The 23,838-nt window shown below is 39.3% G+C and overlaps 1 protein-coding gene across 2 annotated transcripts in view; it reads left to right on the top strand.

The window, feature by feature from the left end:
• The window catches only part of CalpC (calpain C), a 152,918-nt gene that overhangs the window by 26,015 nt on the left and 103,065 nt on the right, over window positions 1-23,838 (top strand). For both annotated transcript variants that reach the window (XM_083134997.1, XM_083134996.1), the window contains exon 2: window positions 5,013-5,162. In XM_083134997.1, coding sequence (XP_082991123.1) covers window positions 5,025-5,162 — 138 coding nt within the window. In that variant the 5' untranslated portion in view covers window positions 5,013-5,024. The remainder of the gene's footprint in view (window positions 1-5,012; window positions 5,163-23,838) is intronic.

Genomic DNA, 23,838 nt, shown 5'->3' with positions numbered 1-23,838 from the left:
AAGACAGATAATAGATAAAGTAACCTGACCTTCATGTATTTCATTCAATATATGCACAAACAAAATATTATTCACTGTTCATTATTATTAGATTACAATAAAAATATGTACACTATCTACCAACAAGTAATTGGGCACGTGTACATAATGGTTGTCTGGTGGTGCGAACCCTGTTAGAACCTCGTGGAGACACCTCTTGCTGCTATAACAGCAGCCACTCTGTCAGGCATGCTCTCGACTAGTTTGTGGAGGACGTCCATTGGAATGTGTCGCCATTCCTCTTGCAAGATCTCACTCAGTTGGACAATGGAATTTGGCCGCATCTCCCGAGACCTCACCCGCCAGTCCAATGCCTCCCAAAGGTGTTCTATGGGATTGAGATGAGGACTCTGTGCAAGCCAGACCAATCGGTGAACATTGTTGTCGGCATACCACTGCATAGTAGCCTCCGAAACATGCCACCTAACATTGTCATCCTGGAAGTAACAGGGGTCCATTCCGTAAAAACGCCACAAGGTTGGGAGCATTTCATTGTCTAGTATTGTACAGTATGCCTGTGAGTTCATTGTGCCACGAACAACCACCAGTGGTCCCACTAAATGATACTAAATGATTCAAATTAGATACTAAATTAACCACCATCATAGGTGCCCAATTACTTTTTGGTAGATAGTGTATATTTTGATAAATTGTATTGGCTAATTGTAATAAAATAGCCTACTTCTAATAAGAAATTGATGCACTTTGGCACTTCACATATTGAGTTTAGTTCTGAAGGTCCGCAAGAAAAAAATATATTTAAAAGAGTTCCGGCATTACGAATGTTGAAACGAAGCACTTCCATAGTCGTTCGACAACATAGCGTCCAAGGCACTCAAAAATGGCTATGGTACTATCACAGGAGAAAAGTTGAAATTTGAGGGTCAAATTTCCTTGCCTGTAAAGTATAACTCACTGAGTTATGAAATGCCATTTATAGTAGGAGATTCAAATTATTTAAAACCTATACTTGGTCGAGCAGGATTGCGTATTCTCTTTGACGATTGGAGAAGAAGTTTGGTAATTGATACTGTACAAGGGCAAATGGAAGAAAAAATTTGGAATAATATTACAAGGAGTTTGTTCGGGAGGCTCGTTCACATCCTCAACACACTGTTTTTTAATGTCCACGTGTTCTTCGGTCTCTAAAGTTTTCGATGGCACAGTATTCACAGGCAAAATACTAGCAGGAATGTTTGGACCTTGGTCCAAGGCACACACACACTGCTCGACATACACGTGCTTGCTCACATCCTGATTTAATCTATATCATCATTGAACATAATATTAACAAACTTCGACAATAACAAAGGGTAAGAATATTTGTCATAGCGAACTAACATCGATGTAATTAAATGATCTAAGACGATATAACTTAAATTTTAGTATCTTTGCAAATATGCCATTGATTGCTTTCTAAATAGTTTCGCATTTCACAATTACCCATTGTATTGGTTTTATAGAGCTTGCCAAATGTTTGGCATGATGATAATTCGTTGAAATAAATAACATCAGTTTTTAAAGCTGCGCATATGTTGTGTACTTCCTAATCGTGCAACTGTTTATTTTACGTACGCATGAAGTTTGTGCATGTGTAGGCATGAAAAGCCTTCCTCATTGATATTAAACGAACCTTATTGTGACATTAAAGAAATTCTCTCCGCGTAAAACCTCTTTCATGTCCCACAGAAAGTTATGCATTCTTACGAGTTTTACGTTCTCTATTACTTTGCGAATCTTATTGCTCCGCAATTGTGTCGTTGCCGTTGTGGGAACGAGGCCAACTCCTTGGAAATGTGGATCAAAGCGAGTTGCCGCGAAAGCACTTAACGCTACATACAGGAAAATATTCGTATGGTGACAAATATGCTTTAGGAAAACCAAAAAATATTAGTGGCATTCGCGAGTATCTTAACACACATTAATGTGAAAATCGTGGAGGTGGGTCCTGCAAAAGAAATTTCGGGGGGAGGCAAAATCGAGGATGCGTCCTGTAGGACAATATATTTGAAGTTAATGGGGTTTGAGTTATGAGTATACGAGGTTCATCCGGAAAGTATAGTCTGATCGCAGAGAACGACGCTTGATAGGATGAATCTACACGCTGTAAGGAGGGTAGGTAGAAACATGAACGAAACAATGCTACATCGCGCTACGACGCCAGGGGTCCCGGGTTCGAATCCCGGCCTGGGCATGAGTGTTCCTAATTAATTTCAATATATCTTCACATCTTACTCACCTTCATCTTCGAGATTGCCCAAAAGTGGCAAAAAGCGAAGTAAAATAAGCCAAATCAATCAAACCAGGAAGAACTAATTTGAGTGTACTGGTAAAGAAACCTACAGATATATACGTACATTTACATGCCACAAGAGGAAGTAAACCTGTTCCTCGTAGCTTATATGTGTATATAATCGAATTAGAATTTTGCCAGTGATACTGAAGAGAAAACTGCGTCTAGTTGTGTTGAATAACCTTCCCCACTTTAGTGTTTTAAAAATGCAAAAAAATAGTCATGTTTGTTTCAACAGCTTCTACTTTGTCAACATTTACAGCGGGGTGTACTGATCCCCTCATCTCCTCCTCTGGCGCAGTCACTAGCTTGAAACGTCGAAATGTTATTTGAAAAGTCGTCATTCACCTGTCGTTGAGGCGTGTTCAGAAATTCACAGTCGTGTTCCGTTAGGCTTATCAGCTTGCCATGAGGCCACGAACAATGCTCGTTTATTTTTTTTCGTCCGTGAAGCAGAGCGGAACAAATGTTGATTGCAGGTACAACATGCGTGCTTTAATCGTATCAAGTGCGCTCAATGATCGTACAGGCACGAGCTCACATGGGTGAAATGTTACGCGGCGATATACGATCACTATTTTTTTTCAGCAGTTGTTTGCTTGGTAATTACATGATTCATTGCATCGAATTGCTTTGTGTCATGTTAAAACACGCCCTTTTGCAATGGAGGCTTTCCTCTTGTCACTGCTGTGCTCTGTAGAGGGCGACGGTAACTGCCAATGCCGAGGGTGGGATTTATAAAATTTGGACCCCTAAGCTATCCTTTGTTTTGGGATCTGACTGACATTATTATTATTATAAATAGTTTTGTTGTCATAATATTTCACTTCCACTAATTTCATGCTCTGTATTAATAACACTTGTAAACCTTATTATACATACATATTAAAAGTTATTCATTAAACTTTGTTTTCGATTATAAGCGCCACTTACACTATGAATTTCGCAACACAACACAAACACCACACATGCACCATAGAAAAATAAACCGACATTATATTGCGGTAGCCACACTAGTCGCGAACTTGAAAAAAAACAAGGATGTTGATTTGAACCGTCAATATCCATAAACTTGACTATCAAAATATTTGCATTAAAAAATATTTACATTCGGTCTTCCAGAAACAATTGTTTATATTCGAGCACTGTTACGTGACCTCTGAAAAAAGTGTTATGATGATGTAAAAGGTTAGTAACAGGATTTGACATGTTATTTTATTTTAGTATTATCACAATATTACGGTATTTTAACAGTTTTTTTTCCACTTCCGCCCCTTCAGCGTCTCATTTTAGTGCGGACCACCTTGGACGTGCGGCCCCTAGGCTATTGCCTAGGATACCCTAGTGGCAATTATCTCCCTGACCCAACCCCAACGTACAGTCGACCAGAACAAGTGAATAACATGGACATATGGAGAACATAGGCGTGGAATTTAGGGGGAAGACACTTTCTTACCCTCCCAAAATTTTTAGAGATGAGCAGATACTGAGATTTATTTATTTTGATATATCTACTTTTTAAAACAATGGTTAAGTACCATATTTTTATTAAGGCACGGATTAACTTTAGGTCTGTCCTGAATACAATGTAGGGCCTCCCCCATGGCGCAGTGGTAGCGTCTTTGCCTTGTAATCAAGGGGTCCCGGGTTCGATACCCGGTGGAGGCACAAGTGGTTCGGATCCCACTTTAAACTGTAGGTCCAGTCCCGATTAGCCTTACTGTGCATAAAGTGGACTTAAAACAGCAACTCAAACAAACAAACAAACAAAGCAATACAATGTTTCTGTTGACTATAATGTGCACAGAATTATAGATGTATGATATACTGTATTTATTGAAAGCCAGAACTGTCGTGAACTTAATATGTTCGCGTGAAAACATCAGTTTTGTGACATCAAATTATTTCCACTAAGTTATATTGCCCTTATCTAAAACATTAGCAATATAATATTGTTAATGAATTACAAATATTTATTATTGTATCAGTTTGAAAGAGTATTTAATTCTCAACTTCACCTTAAACATGTCAATTTTATTGAATCTTTACTTCAATAGTTTCTTCTCTTGCCAAAAATGGACAGGTGATGTAAAGTAAAAAAAGTAAAGTGTTCCCCTGTGCATAGCACCACGCCATGAAGGCGTATAGGGGGTGTGGGGGTAACGCCCCACACTTTCTTGATCCGGTCGTGAGTGGGGGTGATGTGATCAGCATCACGCCCCTAACCGCCTTTACCCCCCAGGGTTTCCCCCAGATACCCATGTTATTCGACGCTGGGTGGGCGCCGAGGCCGCTTCCACCGTTAGAAAAGTTCCCGGATTTGAACCGGCCGGGGATCGAACCCGGGACCTTTAGCATGGTAGTCAGACGCGTTACCGACTGAGCCACCATGTTGGAAAGTAAAATTTTAAGAGCTGTAACAGTTGTAATTTAATGAGCAGGAGTTCCGTTCATTTTCAATAATACTTAGTACATTTGGCTGCCATAATTGTGAATCGACTGCCCTAATAAATAATTCAAACATGGCGACACCAAACTGACAGTAAAGTTTCAGAAGACCCATAAGGTAGAACTTGACTAGATGTTATCACTGTAATATTTTTTCTGTAAGAACTGTTATCGTGATGTATATGTTCCGTAGGGAAAACAAAGTGTTAATTGTTCATTCTTTCTTTTTCAGTTCGGTGCCTCCATGTCGGATTACGAACGTATCAAACGCGCCTGCTTGAAGCGCGGTGACTTGTGGGAAGATCCAGACTTTCCCGCCACTCAAGCCTCGGTTTTTTATCATCAAACTCCTCCCTTTCAGTTCGTCTGGAAAAGGCCGAAGGTAAGTGTTAAGCATGGTTGACGAATTCACATTGCAGTTCTGTGTAATTACAGATGCTCCTGATAGGACAAACGATTTAGAAGAAACAATCGTTTTTATTTGTAGGAAAAAAAAATACTTACCCGAGGTGATACGCTGTCGACCTGTTGCCTTCTTATGATATTTCTGTAATGATCAACACCCTGTGCTGTAACTGCTTCTTTCAAGTAGTCGTGTGTGTGGATGAATGGACATTAAAATAGGATTGTCTGAACACATTAGAATTATATTGTAATATCCACTGATCTAGTGAAGTCATCATGGTATAAATTTATGATCCACCCTAATTTATTTGGAAAATTCTGCAAATCTACCACTAGTGCTCGGGCGGAGGGAAGGCTAAGAAAATTTTCATGACCCCCCCCCCTTGCGTAATCATCATCATCATCCTTCCTTCTGCAGTGTCTCCATGTTGATACATAGTAGCACCTCCTCCTCCACCATTCTCTAAATTCGGCCAGGCACCCCTCTCCCAGCCAGGAATCTCCACTTCGAACACTGTCTGCCATCGAAATTCTAGAGTTCTTTTGTTTTATGAACGCACGTTCTGTGCCGAATTTTCTTACATAAAATTACCTATTTCTGGTTACACACCCAGAATCAGATTTGCCTAATGATTATGGTTAATATAAATAACCCATTTTTTTTTCGAAAATCTCATCATAGATCAATTGATTGTGATGAACGTTTTACAGTACAAACAATTGTAAAAGAGATCCGTTGTGTAACTCTGGCGACCTACAGCATCGTATGTACGCTCAAAATGATGTAGCACCCTGTCACTTCTTCCTCGTGCGCGAATCGAAATATCCATGCGTGGAAAGTGATTCCGAAGAGATAAGGAGGCATTTATCAGGTGAACTTCTTTAGAAAAACAAATGTTGGCTTTTACGATTACGATATCAGACGATTCGTGAGCGAATATGTGGTTTTGCAGGTTGCAGATATAGAGAAGGATACTGTGAAATGTGTGTACACAAAGTTTTTGAATTGCCCTCGTATTAAATTGTACGTACATGCAAATGCAAACGCACTGACGCATGCCTTTCAGCTGGAGACTGCAATGTTGTCTGTGGTCCCTTCTTATATCGTGGCAAGTTAACATTTCGGAGTGGGCGAGCGGACAGATCTAACGGTTTCGCTGTTGGAGGCGGCGTGTGTACAGGGCGAAACGCAAGGCTTGAAGTGGGGCCCCGTTATGAAGGAATTCCACACCGTCGCATGCGTTAATCTTACGGTCTTCCTCCCCACCAACGCCCCTGGTTATTTGACACCTGCGGGGTTGTTACCCTCTCCCATTCAACTGCCAATTATCGAGTTCGGAATCTGACCTGCTCTTGCGATAGCTCGCTCGATTGTCTCCCAGGAAGGAAACTGGTCGAACCACACGTCTTGAGTGCGGGGCGACCTCATCCGAGGAAGGCCTTGTCCGATTTCTTCTCTTCTTCAAATGAACGTGTTGCTTCTCCCTTTCGCAGTTTTTGTGCAGAAAGTCTGATGGAGCGGAGGAGGGTATGGGCGTCGGGATGGTAAATTGGCACCGTTCATTTCAAATTACAAAAAGGCAGAAATGTTGTTTTTATTGTTAATTACAGAATTAAAGGTCAGAGTTAATTTCTTTCACATATTCTACCATTTAATGAAAAAAACAAGTGGTTTCACAGTTTTCATAATTCCAAAAATTAGAGTTTTATGCGAGTTGGCACACAATATGAGCTTTATGAATAACATTTCCTCTTAACTTTGAAGCTTTATCTTGAACGAAATACGTAAATTATAATAACAAAACAGAATAAATACGCATTTCAGCATGGCCGTATTTAGAGGGGGGGGTCTAGGGTTCAACCCCCCCCGAAACATCTGACATGTTGGATTAATGGAAGTTCAGAAACCAAAATCTGTAACTATTTTCAAATTTTTTTTCGAAGCATCGCACAAATACAAGGAGACAATGTTGAAACGATCGAGCTAGAATTTTCATACATTAGGAATTCTGAAACTTGAGTGAAACAGGATTTATTCTCGGAATCGCAGCCCACCCGTGACCTCTCCATTTTCATTTCTGCTGTCTGTCCTCTTTCCAGTTTAATTCCTGCGTCACAAGGAATATACACTGAAAATTTCCTTATGATTGTCCCAAAATTCCCTTTCCAACTTTTAAATTCCCTGTCCGATAAAGTTGAAAATCCCCCTTGATAGGAGTTCAGACCTAGGATCTCCAGTTTCGTAGCGCATAACGTTCGCGATTAAGGTTACAATCCATGCACCAGGCTAAGTTTTTAAAGAGAGTAACTGGTTCCACACTTTTCAAAATTCCAAAAATTAAGTTATAAGGTCAAACAACAAAAGCTTTATGACTAAAATTTCTATCTAAATTTTAGAGCTTTTTCTTGAAGGTATCTTAAAATTTGATAACAAAGTATAATAATTGTGCATTTCAGTACACACTGTACGAAACGTAAAAAAAACAAAAAAAAACACTTGTGCTCGATATTCACTCATCTGCTGAATTGAGTAAGCCCCCTTAAGGATATAATAATAATAATAATAATAATAATAATAATAATAATTATTATTATTATTATTATTATTATTATTTTGGAATAAAATTGTTTTATTATGAAATTTTAATTATTATTGTATAATTATTGTTATTATTTCTATTATTCAAATTTCTGGCGACGCCCATGGGAACAATTATGAATGAACCCCCCCCCCCCCCGAAAATTTTCTTGCCTACGGTCATGCATTTCAGTACATTAACTGCCGACTTTCGTTGCGAAGTGGCTAACACAGCATGGGGTTCAGGGTTCGAGTCCCTGCGTGGGCGCGGGTGTTCTTGGTGTGTTCCTTCATCATATCATCACTCATCTTTATATTCACGATTAGCCAAAAGTGGCAGAAAAAGGAAGTGAAATAAACCAAATCAATCAATCAATCAGTACATTAACTTTATGAAACAAAAAAAATAATGAAGAAGCATTGTGTGCACTCAACTGTTAGATCGAGTAGGAGAGTCTTCCCAGTCCCAAATAAATAATAATAAATTAGTATATAATTATTATTGTATAATAATATTGTTATTATTATTTCTACTTTCCAAGTTTTATCAATGGCTGACTCCCCCCGCCCATGGACTTACGGAAGGGAGGGGGACAAGTTTTAAGTTCACTTTGTGCACAGTAAGGCTAATCGGTACTGGACCTACAGCTTATAGTGGGATCCGAACCACTATGTGCCTCCACCGGGTATCGAACCCGGGACCCCTAGATTACAAGGCAACGACGCTACCACTGCGCCATCGGGGAGGCCCTTTTTTGAAGTATTGACTGCTACTGAAATAAACCCTTACTGCACACAATATACTACTTTTGATGAAACAGATATTTATATCACACAAGAAAAAATGCACAATATTCAATCATAGTGCCTACAGTACATTCTACCCGAAGCAATGAAACTCCCCTTCGTTCCGAAAACTTGGGAGCGGTTGACCTTTGACGCAGATTACAACAAGGACAGCGAAGGTACAGATAAAGATGCTCCCACGTGAAGGAACTTTCTAGAGTCTAGTGAGTGAGTGAGTGAGTGAGCAAGATTGGCACGGGAGATGCTGAGCGGCGTTTTCGCGTGTATTTATGCATAAATACTTCACCAAAGTTGTGAGCAAAATAATATCTGCTGTCTACATTTTCTCTCTTCAATGCAAAAAAATTACACGAAATACTTTTGCCTAATGTCAAGGGGGCTGACGCCCCCCCCTTGTCCCTTGCCTGGCTGCAGGCCTGCGCTTATCGGAGGAGGATGGAAACTTATCCAGCTCTGGAGGTTATAAGGTCATGTTTACAGGGTTTGTGAATTTTTCTTATCTTACTTCGCTTTTCTGACTATATACGCAGCGATTAGGATTCAAGGTGATTAGACCAAATTGACGTAGAACCATCCAGGTCGAGACACGAACCCGGAACATTCTGCGTGATGGCTAGATGCGAAGAAATGCTTTCATCGTAGCTTGTATATAGTGAAAGAGTTGCTTCGACCGACGGAGGTTCTAAATCTTCCCACGAGCCTCCCGCCCCTCAACACTCTGCGGTGAGAATGGAGATCATGTGGTCGGGATTGTCATTCTTCAGGAGCTGTTATATTCTTCCCAGGAAAGACAAAAGTGAAAGCCGGAACAATTTTTCCTTTACCGGGGGTTAGCATTTCCCAGCCCCCCTTTCCTTCTTTGTCAGCCACAGCTCAGTCCGATTTCGCGGAGTTGGTCGAATTTCTAACCAATCTGGGCGAGGTCAAATTACCGGGAGCGTGAAATTTGCGTTTTATAGAACCCTATCGTTAGGATGTGAAGCACGTTCAGTCGCGCTTGCCGAAACATGGCCGTACCAGTTGAGGGAAAACTAAGTTATATATTGAACAAACAATTGTGTATACATGCATTGATTTGTTTATCTATAAATATACTATAAACCTACTTGTACAATTTCAGTCCGTTGCAATACTCGAGAGTTCCTAGCTGTCAATGAGCATGTGTCGCTTTAGTAGGCGGGTAGAATGAGCTTGCGTTAGCTCGTACACCAATCAAGGAAGACTCGTTACCATGAAGACGATTTGTTTTTGTTTAATACTGCATTGCCAAACTCAACAGCCGCTATGGTTTAGCAATAGGAGGTGGGATCTGTCTGCTCTGCGGACCCTTTTGGTTCAACTGCTAACTGGCAGCAGATGTTGACGTACCAGAGGAGCGACAACATTGTACACTAAGTCTAAGCCCCGCGACAGTTTAAGTTTGCAGCAACTTTTCACATATATAGACCCAAACGTACGAGCAGAATATAGTTCTGCTGCATTACTGCCGATTTTTTCACTGTCTGTGATGTGAATAGCTCGGCGGTTGAGGCAAGATTGGCACGGGAGATGCTGAGCGGCGTTTTCGCGTGTATTTATGCATAAAACCTGCTGCAAACTTAACCTGTCGCGGGGCTTAGCCTCCTTCATTTGGAGGCGGATAACCTATACTATGTCCCGGGAATCTCTGGAGCGAACGAACGAAAACAAGTCTCTGCGCAAGTGGATACTCGAGAGGGCTCGATGAGTAAACTAGTGAAAGGGGAAATGAGCACAGCTATCAGCCATTTGCAGCACCATTGCTCGGCCCACTCGCTTTCTCCCCTTCTCTACCATTATGCGCGGCCTTGATCCACAGATTCCTGGGACATAGTATAGCACTATTCTTTCATCCCGTGGAATTTAGAGCTGGTACTGATACAGAGACAAGGTTAAAAAAAATAAAGGGCCGTCCCTATGGCATAATGGTAAGGAGTTTCGGGTTCGATGCTCTGTGGAGGCACATAGTGGTTCGGGTTCATCTGTAGGTCCAGTCCAGATTAACCCGTCTGTACTTAAAGTGCACTTAAAACTCAAACATGAATAAGAGAACAATAACTACCCTTAGAGATTTATAGATACGAAACTTACTGTTGGAGAGTCCTGCCTTGTTCAAACTTTAGTACATTAGAATGTAAAGTGTGTGGAAAGTGAAACACTGCCTAAATCATAAATGTTTTACTGTCCGACTTATTCGGATGCCGAAGGAATAGTTAGACAGGTTATTAATATTGAACGTGCTTAAATTTTGTTAGTTTCTTCTGATATTCAGAACTCGAGACGAGATCGAGTCAGTGACTTGAAACTCGAGATGGTCCTGAGAAAGAGATAATAATCCAAGATACGACACAAAATTGCTAAGTCTCGGCACTTTCCATGCGTCACGGCACTTAAGGGCATTTGAAACTATTCTGCGCCTTATTTTGGATAACACCTATTACAGAAGGATAGCTTAGTACGTGTAATTCTGAAATGTATATTATAAAATTATTATTATATTTGTGCATTTTACAACTGTCACATAAATCAGACATATTTTGAACTATCTTCTTAAAATGTTAATACTTGTTTAGCTATAACGTTTGGGTTCGTGCGTAGCGGAGTTGTCAGCATTCTCGTCTTTGGGTCTGAATTCCATTCACAATGAGAACCAAAAAAAGTTTAGGTGTTGTCTGAGTATTGTGAAGCCAATTGATTGATTGATTTGGTTTATTTTTTCACTTTTCTGTCACTTTTGAATTGCGAAGATGAGAATGAGTGATGATATGATTAAATCGATGAAGGGACACGCAAAGTACATCCATGCCCAGGCCGAGATTCGAACTCAGAACTCCTGACGTCACGCGCCGTGACGGAGGCCGAAGTAATATGAAGTGAGAATCACTGATCACACGTCACTCGGTTGTCAAGAAACGGCTTTTTCATTTTTTAATCTTAACATTTTAGTATGTTTCATTTTAAATACAATAACGTATAATTGCATGTGGTATTAAAATATGTAAATTACTCTCAACATTGGAAATTTTTATGTAATAAAATAACGTAATCGAATAACGATGTAATTTAATAATGTTAATAATGTTAATTAATAAAGATTTTAATTTGCATACCGAAGACGGCAGACACATGCATCATTGTTATTGTGCAAAGTACACATCAAGTTTTGATTTACAACCCACGTTCACGAAATCCGCCCATGCACGTATAAAAGTCCACTCTTGTGGGAAGTTGAATAGAATACACGAGGTTACTGGAGCGTTCCCGTGCCATTGCGTTTTCAAGAGTTTATGCTCGCTTTGATTATGTCACCTACATGCGAATAATAACCCGATAAAGCATCGAGAATGTTCAACGCAAAGCGAAGGTTTTGTTTCAAATGACAGTTGTTTTTCTTGTTCCCTTTTCGATTTAAAGGCGTTCTGCGTGTCTCATCATGCGTACGAACACTGCCCTCAATGTTACGCTTCCTTATCAGCCCATTTCTTGGACCTAGCAGTTTCTTTTTTCCACTCTGCTTGGCTTTGACACGCAAGCTAGTTCCTGCCCTTGCACGTACGTATTTTCTTTCAGCAATCAGGGACTGTTCATCGTATTATTGCTACATGTTATGTATGCTGGATATAGGGTCATATATCGGGTGAGTCACCTAAAATTACCACCGAAATATTTGGTGAACAACAATAAATATTGAAAAACTGCTTTCGCAGCTATATAGGTATGAGAGGGGCGCATGATATTAGTGGACACAATACGTTCAACTACGTAAGGAAGTACGATTTTCAACACAAATTTAGTTTTTTTAAATGGAAACCCTATTCTATTTTTAGCTCATTTGAAAGTATGGAAAAATTCATTAAGAATGGCGTTTGTTACATTGTAATACGTCAAATAGTTCTCAAGTAATTGTAATCTGAAATTGAGCGTGAAAGCGCATCCTTCACTATGCCTGTCGGCAGAGCCGAGCGCAAATGGCGTCGCGCATACAGCCTGCACGCATGTGCTGCATTTTTCCTACACTCGCCACAGGTAAGTATCATCCAGGCCTTTTCAGAGTTTGAAAATACTATTTTCTCAGCAACAGTTCTGTCGTACGTACACTATCACAAACGTCTTGTTAATTAGTGTACTTTGTTACGCCATTGCTTTATTTGATAAATTTGATAAATCAATTTGAAAAAGAAAAAATGTATAAGGTGCAAAGTTTAAAACTTGAAAACTTAAAGATCTTTCATGACCAAACGAGAAGAGTTGATTGTTCCGATGTACTAAAAATTATGACGTAAATGAATGAACGCCAATTAAAAATTAGAAAGATGTTAATGTACTAACATTTATGTATGTAACTGATGGCGGAATGTTTAAAATTTATACTTTTTAATTAACAATTATTTGTTAACTCAGAAAGATGTATCAGAACCTTTTATATAATTTGTCAAACCTTACTTATGTACAAACTACTCATTTTATTGTAACCCGCAGTTGTTGGCAGGTACAATACACGAATGGCGTCAAAAGGGGGATATGTATGTTACGACACACGAATCAACTTGTGAGAATGTTTGTTTCAAGCGTCAACTTCACGTTACAATTACTTAAGAACTATTTCACGTATTACAATGTAACAAACGCCATTCTAATGATGTTTTCCATACTTTCAAATGAGCTAAAAATAGAATAGGGTTTCCATTTTTTTAAAAAACTAAGTTTGTGTTGAAAACCATATTTCCTTACGTAGTTGAACGTATTGTGTCCACTAATTTCATGAGCCCCTCTCATACCTATATATCTGCGAAAGCAGTTTTTTCAATATTTATTGTTGTTCACGAAATATTTTCGGTGGTAATTTTAGGTGACTCACCCTGTATAGGATGAAATTATCGTCGCAGTTAGCCAAAGTAACAAAATGCGATGAAAAGGAACCAAACTCATTCATTCATAGGATGAAATTTGAAAAGAAAAGCGACTGTTCGATTTCGATTTAATGGCTGATTATAATAATTACTGATACTGTGGTTTGCCCAGAAATTTCCTGGGGAGCGTATATTTGAGCAATTAACATTTCATGTTAATAAGAAATATAATTTTATAAAAGATAAATGCATTGTCCGAGCACACGAGTTTCTATAACATGTCTTTCCCTAAACCATTATCAGTACAGTAAAGTTGTAAAGGAAAACGAATTAAAATAGTGGTGGACAATTTACCTGCTAATATTTATACATCCCAACTTTGAAAATACTACGTGTCCAAGACTAAGGTCACAAAGGCCATCATTTGAATTTCAATGACCATGAAAATTAAATTTTCTTCTCAATTTTAAATGTTTTTACATTAAGGTATTTTAGATATGTACATTTTACCAAGACTCGCAGAAATACTTGAGCTAAGTAGCACAGTTTGTGTAGGAGCAGGTTACTGCCTCTATAAATTACGAGCTCTCCATCTTATATTGTTAGTTTTATTTTATTTAACAAACTTTCATTCTTCTTCATTCTTGACTCAAAATAATGAGACATTTGGCTAAATATTTTTTATTTAGCTAACTTACTCATTCAGGAAATTGATAAAAAGAAGGCACTTTTACCTGGTAGTATTGTAAATCAGGGAAATCACACTTTTTACGCAAGAGTGATTTTTAACTTGCAAATCCTTAGCCATTTCCGGCGTTCAACAACTAACTTCAAAGATGGCATTTTGTTCGCCCTACCTCCTTGTTAAGAAATCAAGTACTTATAACGGTATTTTTACTGCATTTCTGTTGCTATTAATTTCACAGAAATTTTTCAATAAATTAGCGTCTATTATTACGTTATTTGCATTTATGTGCTGAAATGTTACAATTTTTACTGCTTTAGGAAGTCGTCGTGTCCCATATCTACCAATGCCATTTTGCAAATGGACATTTAACGTTTCCTTTGGTATTTTAATTTCTAAGGTAACCTTGATAATTCTAGAATAGACAGAATTGTATTGACTTATTGCCCGCGATATTATGTGCAGAAAGTGTAATGAGGTCAAGAACCTTCTTTTTTTCTTTCTTCCCGTGCTTGTAAAAATTCTGTGCTTCACGTTATTCCGGAACATTCTTCGATGATTACGTGAGTTGTCAAAGTCTGACTGCAGATGTCAGCACATTCGTGTTGACCTAGAACTCGAGGCATTGGAGTTGCCCGCCCACTTGACTGGGTCAGCGATTATCAAGAGCCCATGAAAAAAATTCTAGGGTGTAAAGAATGCTGTTTGGTTTGTGGTGATAAGTTGAATGTATTGTGGGTGAGTATGGAATCGAATCTTGGAGATTGAGCTTAAATAACGTAGCTTAATAGTAGGTATTTGTTTCGTTATCATTTCACCGTCGAAATTTCGTGAATCAAGTAAAATAAAAAAGGGGGGGACGAACAAATTGCATACACATATGCTTACTTTCTCCCTATCTTCATATTTTTTTGTTTTCCTCTCAAGTTTTGTCTCATTTTCTTCCATAATTTCTCTCTCTCCCTTTCTCTCGCTTCTTTTCTGTCTTTTCTGTTTTCTCTTTGTCTCGCTATCCTCTCTGTCGCTTCTACATTTATTTTTCTTTCTCTCTGTCACATTTTTATTTCTATTTTCTCCTAACTTTTTCTTCTTCATTTTGCAGGTCTGGGTAACAAAAGCCCGTTCTGCGACTACAAAAAATATTTATTTTTCTCTCTCGCTAGTATTATTTCTTGATTTCACAATATAGCTTAAGATTCAACTTTTATAATTTTCTTGTTGACTTGCAGATATTCTAAAATTGAAGCCGTTAAAAAGGTTACTGACAAAAATCAATTAGTTGAAGTATTTAGAAAATTTTGTTTTATCTATATTTTCACATTTTTTCTGTCACTTATTTTCATTTCTCTTTTCCTCTCTCTTTGTCTGGCTTCCTGGTTTTCCTCTTTTCCTCATTCTGTCTGACATCTTTATTGTCCTCTTCTGTCTCCCCCTCTCGCGCTTCTTCCTTGTTTTCTTTTCTCTTTGGCTTATTTAATTCTTATCCTTTTACTTCTCTGTCACGTAAACATGACGTGTATATGTCTCACTTAGGGGCACACCTTTTCGATTTTACCCCCTCCCCTCCTTCAAAACTTTTCGATGGGCATTCCTCCTTAGGTGGAGTGGGCGTGGAAATGGCACCTTATCAGAAAGGTTGATAACCACTGCCCTACCTAGATGACTGACGATGTAAATGACAAACAACAAACGCTTATTCGAACTCACTACACAATGAATGAATAAGCAACGCACCGGATGCTAAGTGATGCAGATTCTTTATTTAATGACCACTTAGTCTCGTATGAAGTTCGCGTAGGCCAAAGCTGAAAGGGAAAACTCGTTGAAGCGACAGACACGTCTCATCTTAATGTCCATCGCATCCGCAGCGCCATGGAATCTGCCCGCAGAACATTCGCTCCTCTCTGGCCACCAACTCTTGTCACTTTCCACAGCAGCGCTGAGAGAAATTGCACGTTTTGCAAGGCGCCGGTCCTTTTTGACAGTGTTGCTATGCTCCTAGGGCAAAATATCCCTGCATAAGCCTGAACTATTTCTACATTCTCATCCGTTTTACTCTTTTTAAAACCTCCCTCCTTTCTTTCTCTCTCTCCTCTCTCTCAATCTTTCTCCCTCTCTCTGTTCTATTCTCTCTCTCTCTCTCCCTCTTTCTCTAATGCCCTTTCTCATTATTTGCTCTCCCTATGTTTCCCCCTTTTCTTTGTTTCTCTTGCTTGAGTTTGTTTTCAAGCCCACTTTATGCTAACCGGGATTCAGGCGCGATCCACGAGGAGGCTTTTGTATATATTATCATGTCTAAAATTTTTGAAGACTCGAATGTTCTGTCTTTATCAGCAACTTTAACAGGCTCGAGAATATTTTTTAAAGTTTGATTCAAGTCCACTTTACGCTTATGATAGCCTAATCAAAACTGGACCTACAGTTTAAATCAGATCCGAAAGACTGTGCAATATGCCTGAAAAGGCGAAGCGAATCAGAGTCCCTTTGAGAAAATTTGTTTTTGTTTCTTTGTTAATTCACTTTACTCTTCATGTCTGAACGTTCAGTTTACCATGGAAATGGGAGGAATTATGGAAACAACATACAATACCATCTATTCCAACCTGGGGCCTCTATTTCTTCAAAACAATTCTCTAATCTCCAGAATATTAAGGTCGGCTCGGATCCTGTTTACAGTACTATAGGGGAAGTGGGGGGAAAATGGGCACGTGGGGAATATGGGTACACGTAAGGTTTTTACGTCACAGCACCAGCTGTGTGTGGTGAAAACAAATCTACTGCAGGTTGGCAACATCAGTGGAGACAGAGTTGTCGTCTGTGTTGGTTGTCACGTCGCAGCTGAAGACAAGGAAGATTGTGTGCCTGTTGAAAGGTAAGTGCTGTTCCAAATTATAATAAAAAATGCACGTGATGTTATTTTAGAGTAGTTGGAGTTAAGATCTGAGCAGAGCATAACGTAAAATAGCGGGAAACTGACATAGCAACAACGAAACTACAACAAAGGAGCATGCAATGCAATTGGCATCACGCGGTGTCCCGCGTTGTGAATGCAGTAGTACAAACTTACGTAAAATGTTGCTAGTTGTGGAAATATGAGCACAGCAAGTCGGGGTAAAATGGGCATAGGAATTCTTATAAGGGGAAGATGGGTATTTCATAAACAAATAATTCAGAGACATGGAATATATTTCCAAACCTCAGAAATCTCATTACGCTGTAAAGAAAAACTGCATCCTATGATAAGTTGCTGCATATAGTATAGATTCTGTGTGAATAGTTTGAATTGAAAACTTTAAAACATCTACAATCATTATACTGTAGACTGCTAACGGAAGTGTATAGAAATAATATGATATCTCGCTCGCGGTGAGCAGGTTGGTATCAAACGTACGTACCATAGATAATTATAGTCCTCCTTTGCTGATTCTTCATCCTAGTGACCTCCTGGGATAGATATTCTCTTGCCCTTGCTAAGAGTTGTGTTACATTCATCCACGTATCGTGTCCCTTGGTTTTGTATGTTAGTCATTGTTTCATTCTTGCATTCCAGATGCCACGAACGTACAGACGGACGTCCAATAGGCAAACCTGGCAAGCAGAGCACATGGAGAGAGCGATAGCGGCTGTCCGGAATGGAGACTGCAGTGTAAAGGAAGCTGCACGTAGGTACTCTGTGCCACGGGAAACTCTCAGAAGATACCTTGCAGCAGGTACGTTGAATATTCTTTCTAAACCGTCATTGGGGAGGAAACCGGAACTAGGAGAGGAAGCAGAGTCTGCTTTGGCACAGCACTTGAAGGAACTCTCAGAATGTGGATTTGCACTCACCAGACATCAAGTGCGCCAGCTAGCATTCCAATGTATGGAGAAGCTCAATGTGGAACATAGATTTAACAAGACGCGGAGGATTGCTGGCTGGGACTGGCTGTGGGGATTCTTACGCAGGCACCCGGATCTTTCAATTCGGAAAGAAGCAACTTTATCCCTCAATCGTGCGACTGGTTTAAATAGGGAGTGTGTTCAAAAATTCTATGACATATTCGAAGCCAAGATAACTGCATTGCAGTTGCATGACAAACCCAACAGAGTTGCAAATGCTGATGAAACTGGATTCCAGATTAATTCCAGATCAAGGATGGTGATAGCATCACGAGGAACGAAGACTGTACATGGTATATCACCTAAGGAAAAGGGAGAAACTGTTACTGTCATTGGATGTTTCACCGCTGCAGGGAACTACCTACCCCCGTCGGTTATTTTTCGGGGTAAAAGGCAGAGAGTAGAATTTGTAGACAGTCTTCCCCCAGGTTCACGCGTGTACATGTCTGATTCTGGATATGTCAATAGTGAGATTTTCTTTACATTTATACGCCATTTTGTGGATTTTTTTTTCCGTATCTGTGAGCAAACCTGGTATCTTGATTGTCGATGGACATGATTCTCACTGTACAAATTTGGAAATGCTAACCTTTGCAAAGGAAAACGGTCTAACTCTGCTGTGCTTGCCTCCACATACTACTCACTTCATGCAGCCAACAGATCGTACGTTCTTCAAACCTTTAAAAGAAACGTATTACAGGTGCGTGTCTCAATTTGTACGACGACATGGAGGTCGTTCCATTACAAAACTGGAATTCTGCAATATCCTTTCTGATGTGTGGAACGAATGTTCCAACGCAGCACTTGCTGTCAGTGGCTTCAAGAGTACTGGTATTTACCCACTCAACCGTAATGCTATTCCAAATTATGCGTTTCTTAAAGACACAGCACATGATGAAAGATCCTTATTGCAAGACGACACAGCCTCGTTCAACCAAGAGGATAGAACTATATCGGCCCAACCAATTCAAAGCGGGAGCTCTCAAGTGCTCGTGGAACAGTCTGTCAACAGTCCATCCTGCTCAGGATCTCAGAGGTGTGAGTCTACAGTTCGTGGATCGCTCAATGAGGCTGCTTCTCCTTCATCTTCACATGCAGTAAGATCAAAGTGTGCAAACACGCTTGCACCCACAAGATATTCACCTCGGAAACTTGTGCGCACATTGTCACCAATTCCTGTTCTTTACAAGCCACCTGTGACCCGGAGAAGGCAACCAAGAGAAGCAAGGGAGCTTACCTCATCAGAAACTATTTCTGCAGTCAAAAAGAAGCGTCTCACTCATGTGTCTGCACGATCCATGGAAAGTTCGAGTACTGTTCCATCTACAGTTGCATCTAGCGGCGAAGATAGCGAGTGCCCTATATGCAAGGGTTGGTATCATGAAGACAATCAAGGTGAAGAGTGGATACGTTGTGAACACTGTTCCGTGTGGTATCATAATAATTGCGTTGGCATAGAGGAGGAAGAAGTACATTTTATCTGCCCTGCTTGTAATGGGTAAAGGGCTATTTGAGACATGCAAGTTAATTTTATGATATGTACCGTATTGAAGAATCATTCAGTGTTATATCGTGACTTGCCTTTAGTGTATATTTTGTAATATTTACTTTCAAACTCATCATGCTCATATTCCCCAACGGTGTGCTCATATTACCCCCACTGTTCGGGGTAAAATGGGTTTTGTAGTCCTTTTGTTTTTTTATTGTTTCTCATTTGCATGAAGAGAATTCCGCTCATGTGTACTACTATGTATTGCGGAAAGACTGTTCTAAATTTTGCAATATATATTTTTTCTGTATTTCAATACATCTCTGAAATATTTTAAATGTTGTCTTAAGGTGGTCATATTCCCCCCACTTACTATATATCTAGGGTGTTCGGGGAAAGCACTGAAGTCAAAAAATTCAATTTTACAAAAGACAGTTCCTTACGTTTATTCTTTTAATAGCAAACATTGCAGAGATGATGTAAATGTTGGATCATCACTGTTTGGAATCTTTACACGTACCCAATATAAAATTATACTGATAATATTTTCTTTAATTCAGTGTAGCTTAATTAAATGAATGCAACAGAAAATTGCAGTTTGTGACTTAAGTGCCTTTTCCTGAACACCCCAGATATATGATCCTAGCTTTATTATTAATGATATTCAAAATTTATGAGGGGGGGGGGTAAGAATATTTCATGGCGGGAAAACGCGCACCCTTGTCCACACGATTTATTTAAGTTATTTATGAACGTATAGAGTAATCGGAACTGGATCTGTAGTTTAAAGTGAGATCCGAAACACCGTGCAGTGTATCACAATCAGGGATCGAACATGGGGTCTTTTGATTACAAGACAACAGCGTTACCGTTACGTCATCGGGAAGGCCCCTTCGCCCCGTGTCAAAGCTTAGGAAAGCCCCGATGAAGGAAAATTGAAAATAGAAGGAAGGATTGGAGTCATATTGTGAATCCACATCAAGGACTGTAGAGATATAGAATTGGGTAAATATATGAGTAAGAATCCGAAAAAGATGATTTCCCCGCTTCTAGTGAAATATCTCCTCATCTTGCAACACTGGCGCCCGCTGAAGTTGAGAATGCGACCTGTCCACTAAGGAGTGACAGCGGGTTACGCGCAGGAAAGTTTAGGGTTGATTGTTTCGTGAATGTTAAGCAGAAAAGAAAAACCTGATTTCTTTTTCCTGCAGCTCTCACATTTGTTCCACAATAAGAAGAAAGTGGTACACCTGGATGAGAAATTCTTGATTTGTTTAAAGTGATGGTCGCGTCATGTGAGCTTTAGGAGTGAAGCTATGAGTACGAAGTGCGTAACAATGGGATTGCGTTCTTCCAAAGATAGTTACGTAAATGAACACTTGGTACTTTTCGCCAGCCTTCGTGTCGAAGTAGCTAGTGGTGATACTAAACATGTCAATCTCAGTCTTCTTGATACATTATTTATGTCCTTGTGCTTTTGAGGGGAGGGATGTTTTTTTAAAAATATTAAAGTTGTGACCTTTTTGGTTTTAATCACGATCCTCGAAAATTTAGAAAGCGACACATCCTCATGACGGTCATGGCCAAACTCCAGGTTTTTTATGTCATATCAAAGTCCAAAATATGTACATAAATATGTAACAATAATTGATAAAATATGTACCTAAATATGTATTTTCAAAAGGACATGTAGTATCAAAGAAAATGTAATATTAATAATAATCGAGGATCCAAGCAATTTTAATAATTCTGCTAGATATTTATTTTATTTGAACATATACAACATAATTTTAAGGATGTTCCAATTCAAATTTGTATCAAATTTATAGTATAAACTCAAAAGAGCACAGCAACGTGTACATATTTAAGAAACTAATTTTGTCAGCTATTAATTACTTTTCATATCGTAAATTATTGTAGAATATGTAAATGTAGGGACAGATTCAAGAAGAATTGATGCATACAGGACATGTGTTGTTACAGAGTGAACCAGTAGGTACTTTTCCATGTTTTCAACTGTCTCACACACCCGTCGATCCGATAAAATGTTCTTGTAAGCTGAAAAGGTGAGGGAACTCCGATAAATAACAGTTCCAGTATTTTTATGGTATTCAGCTTGTCGTTCGACTTGACAGTCAATTTTAGGTGACTGTAAGCACTATGCATTTCAGTGATTAGAAAATATGACATCACATGACCTACAAAGTTTCTTCATGTTTCAAGGATCGAAAATATAGAAAAAAGGATCAAGATAAAAAAGAACCGAAATATGTTGTTTTACGTAAAGTAAATTACCAAATATGTAAAATATGTAATATCCGGGCAAACATGTAAAAATATGTAACATAAAACTTATGTAAAATCATGTCAGTTTAATTCGTTGACATTTTCCTGTTCAAGGTATGTACCTAAGAGCATTCCCTGACATTCGGTACGAGACTCTGCGGCAAGCGGTCCGGCGTCAGCGCTTGTCTTTCCCGGTGAACGGGGTCCGCGACAGTCGCTAGAGTCGGCTATTAAAATTACAGTTTTCATATTGTGTACTAACCTTGACTACAGAAGGTGTTGAAAATGATGTCCCTCTGCTGCAACACATTCCTGAGATCTCCGAAGGAAATTGGCATTTACATGTACAAGTTCGTCTACTGTAATTCTCCCGATTTCTCGTACAATACTACTCTCTCTTAACTCACGGATGATGTGCGGATTGTCTTTGTAAACTTTATTTTTTATTCAGAACTGACCATGTTACTCTAAACTTTTTTAATATAGTGGTCCTATGTAGAACGGGAACACCAGGAAATTTCGTTGCAAAACGTCGTCGTACTTCTCCACAATTCCTCTTTCCGAAGTAACACTCAACAAGATACATCCTTTGTTGTAATGTAAACTTTTGTGGTGTCATATTAAGCCACAATCTTCAACACACGGACACGACACAACACAACACAACTTCCGAGGGAGGATTATACTGGCGTCAGTCTGCAACGTCAACAGAAAGGGAAAGAGAGCGAAGGCAGGGAGAGCGAAAAAAGAACAAAAAAAAAAAAAAAAGAAACAGACTCTAGCGTGTGACTGTCATGGACCCCGTTCACCGTGAAAGACAATCACTGACGCCGGGCCGCTTGCCGCAGTGTCAAATGACTGCCATATAGGAAATCAGTGGCGGCGATTGGATTCGAAAATTGGAGGTCAAGGACAGTTTAATTTCCCTTGATATGTAAGGTTTAGCATAGTTCAGGAGCAAAAATTGCAAAAAGTGTGTGTGGGGGGGGGGCAACTGCCCCCTTGCCCCCTAATCGCCGCAACCGTTGGAAATTATGAGATAAAGGATAATATTTTTAGAATTTTTCGTGAATATTGGTATGAAGATCCTCCTTAGACGTTTCTGTTCGTTTCTTGTAATAGTAAAGTAAGTAAAATTTACCTATTTAGTTACTAAACTCACAGCAAAGAGTCAAGTTGCATAGTTTCGAGCCCAAATTTAGGAAGGGCTTAGAAAATACAGCCCCTCAATTCCGCTGGTGCAAGGTGCTTTGAAAATGGCCACAAAATGAGAACAAGGTATTTTAGATGTGGGGGAAAAATAACTAATTAATCTGACATAACTCGGCCGAAAAGTTTTTGTACCATAAAATGCTTCACTCTAAAATGACTTACGTTGCTACAATACAGCTCTGCAAAGAATGTGTTTTCAGGCTAGGATTTAGTTACTGTATTCTTCAATGGTTGGTTCAAAAAGTAAGTTCAAGAACTTCGAAGAATCATGATTTATCTCGGCGGAAGATTAGCCAATGTCGGACTTCTCCAATACAAAAAAGTGTTTCCTGCATTACTCGAGCGTTGTTTTGCCACGAATTTACTGTTTACTAAACCAAAGTTAGAAAGGAAGAAACGTCACCAGGGAGCTTTGTATAGGGATAGAATATACAATGTCGATGGTGACACTGTGGTGAGGGGTAGGGGGTTTCCTTTGCTCGAAAGTTTTAGAAATTTGGTATCAGTATGTAATTGCATGAATTAAAAAAATAATATTGTCACTGTAGGCACTGCATTGGCTATTGAACACTGAGGAAATGCCGAAATTATGAGATGAAATTTCACCAGAAGGATAGTAACTTTCGAATTTTTAGGGAACATTGGTGATAATGAAGATCCTTTGTTCGTTTCTTGTAATGATAATTCTGTAAGTAAAATCTGTCGATTTAGTTACTCAACTCGCAGCAGTGTAAAGTTGCATTGTCTCAGCGCAGATTTATAGAAAGGAGCTTATGGGGTTGCAGCAGCGGGACACCGCTGGTGGAAAAAGCTTTGAAAATTGTCACAAAATTGGAACGAGATATTTGA

This window comes from Lepisma saccharinum, chromosome 14 (assembly GCF_977018435.1).
Source record: "Lepisma saccharinum chromosome 14, izLepSacc3.1, whole genome shotgun sequence".
In the NCBI taxonomy this organism is placed as follows: Eukaryota; Metazoa; Arthropoda; class Insecta; order Zygentoma; family Lepismatidae; genus Lepisma; species Lepisma saccharinum.
The sequence above is the reverse complement of the archived record's forward strand: the minus strand, read 5'-3'. Positions and strand labels throughout refer to the sequence as shown.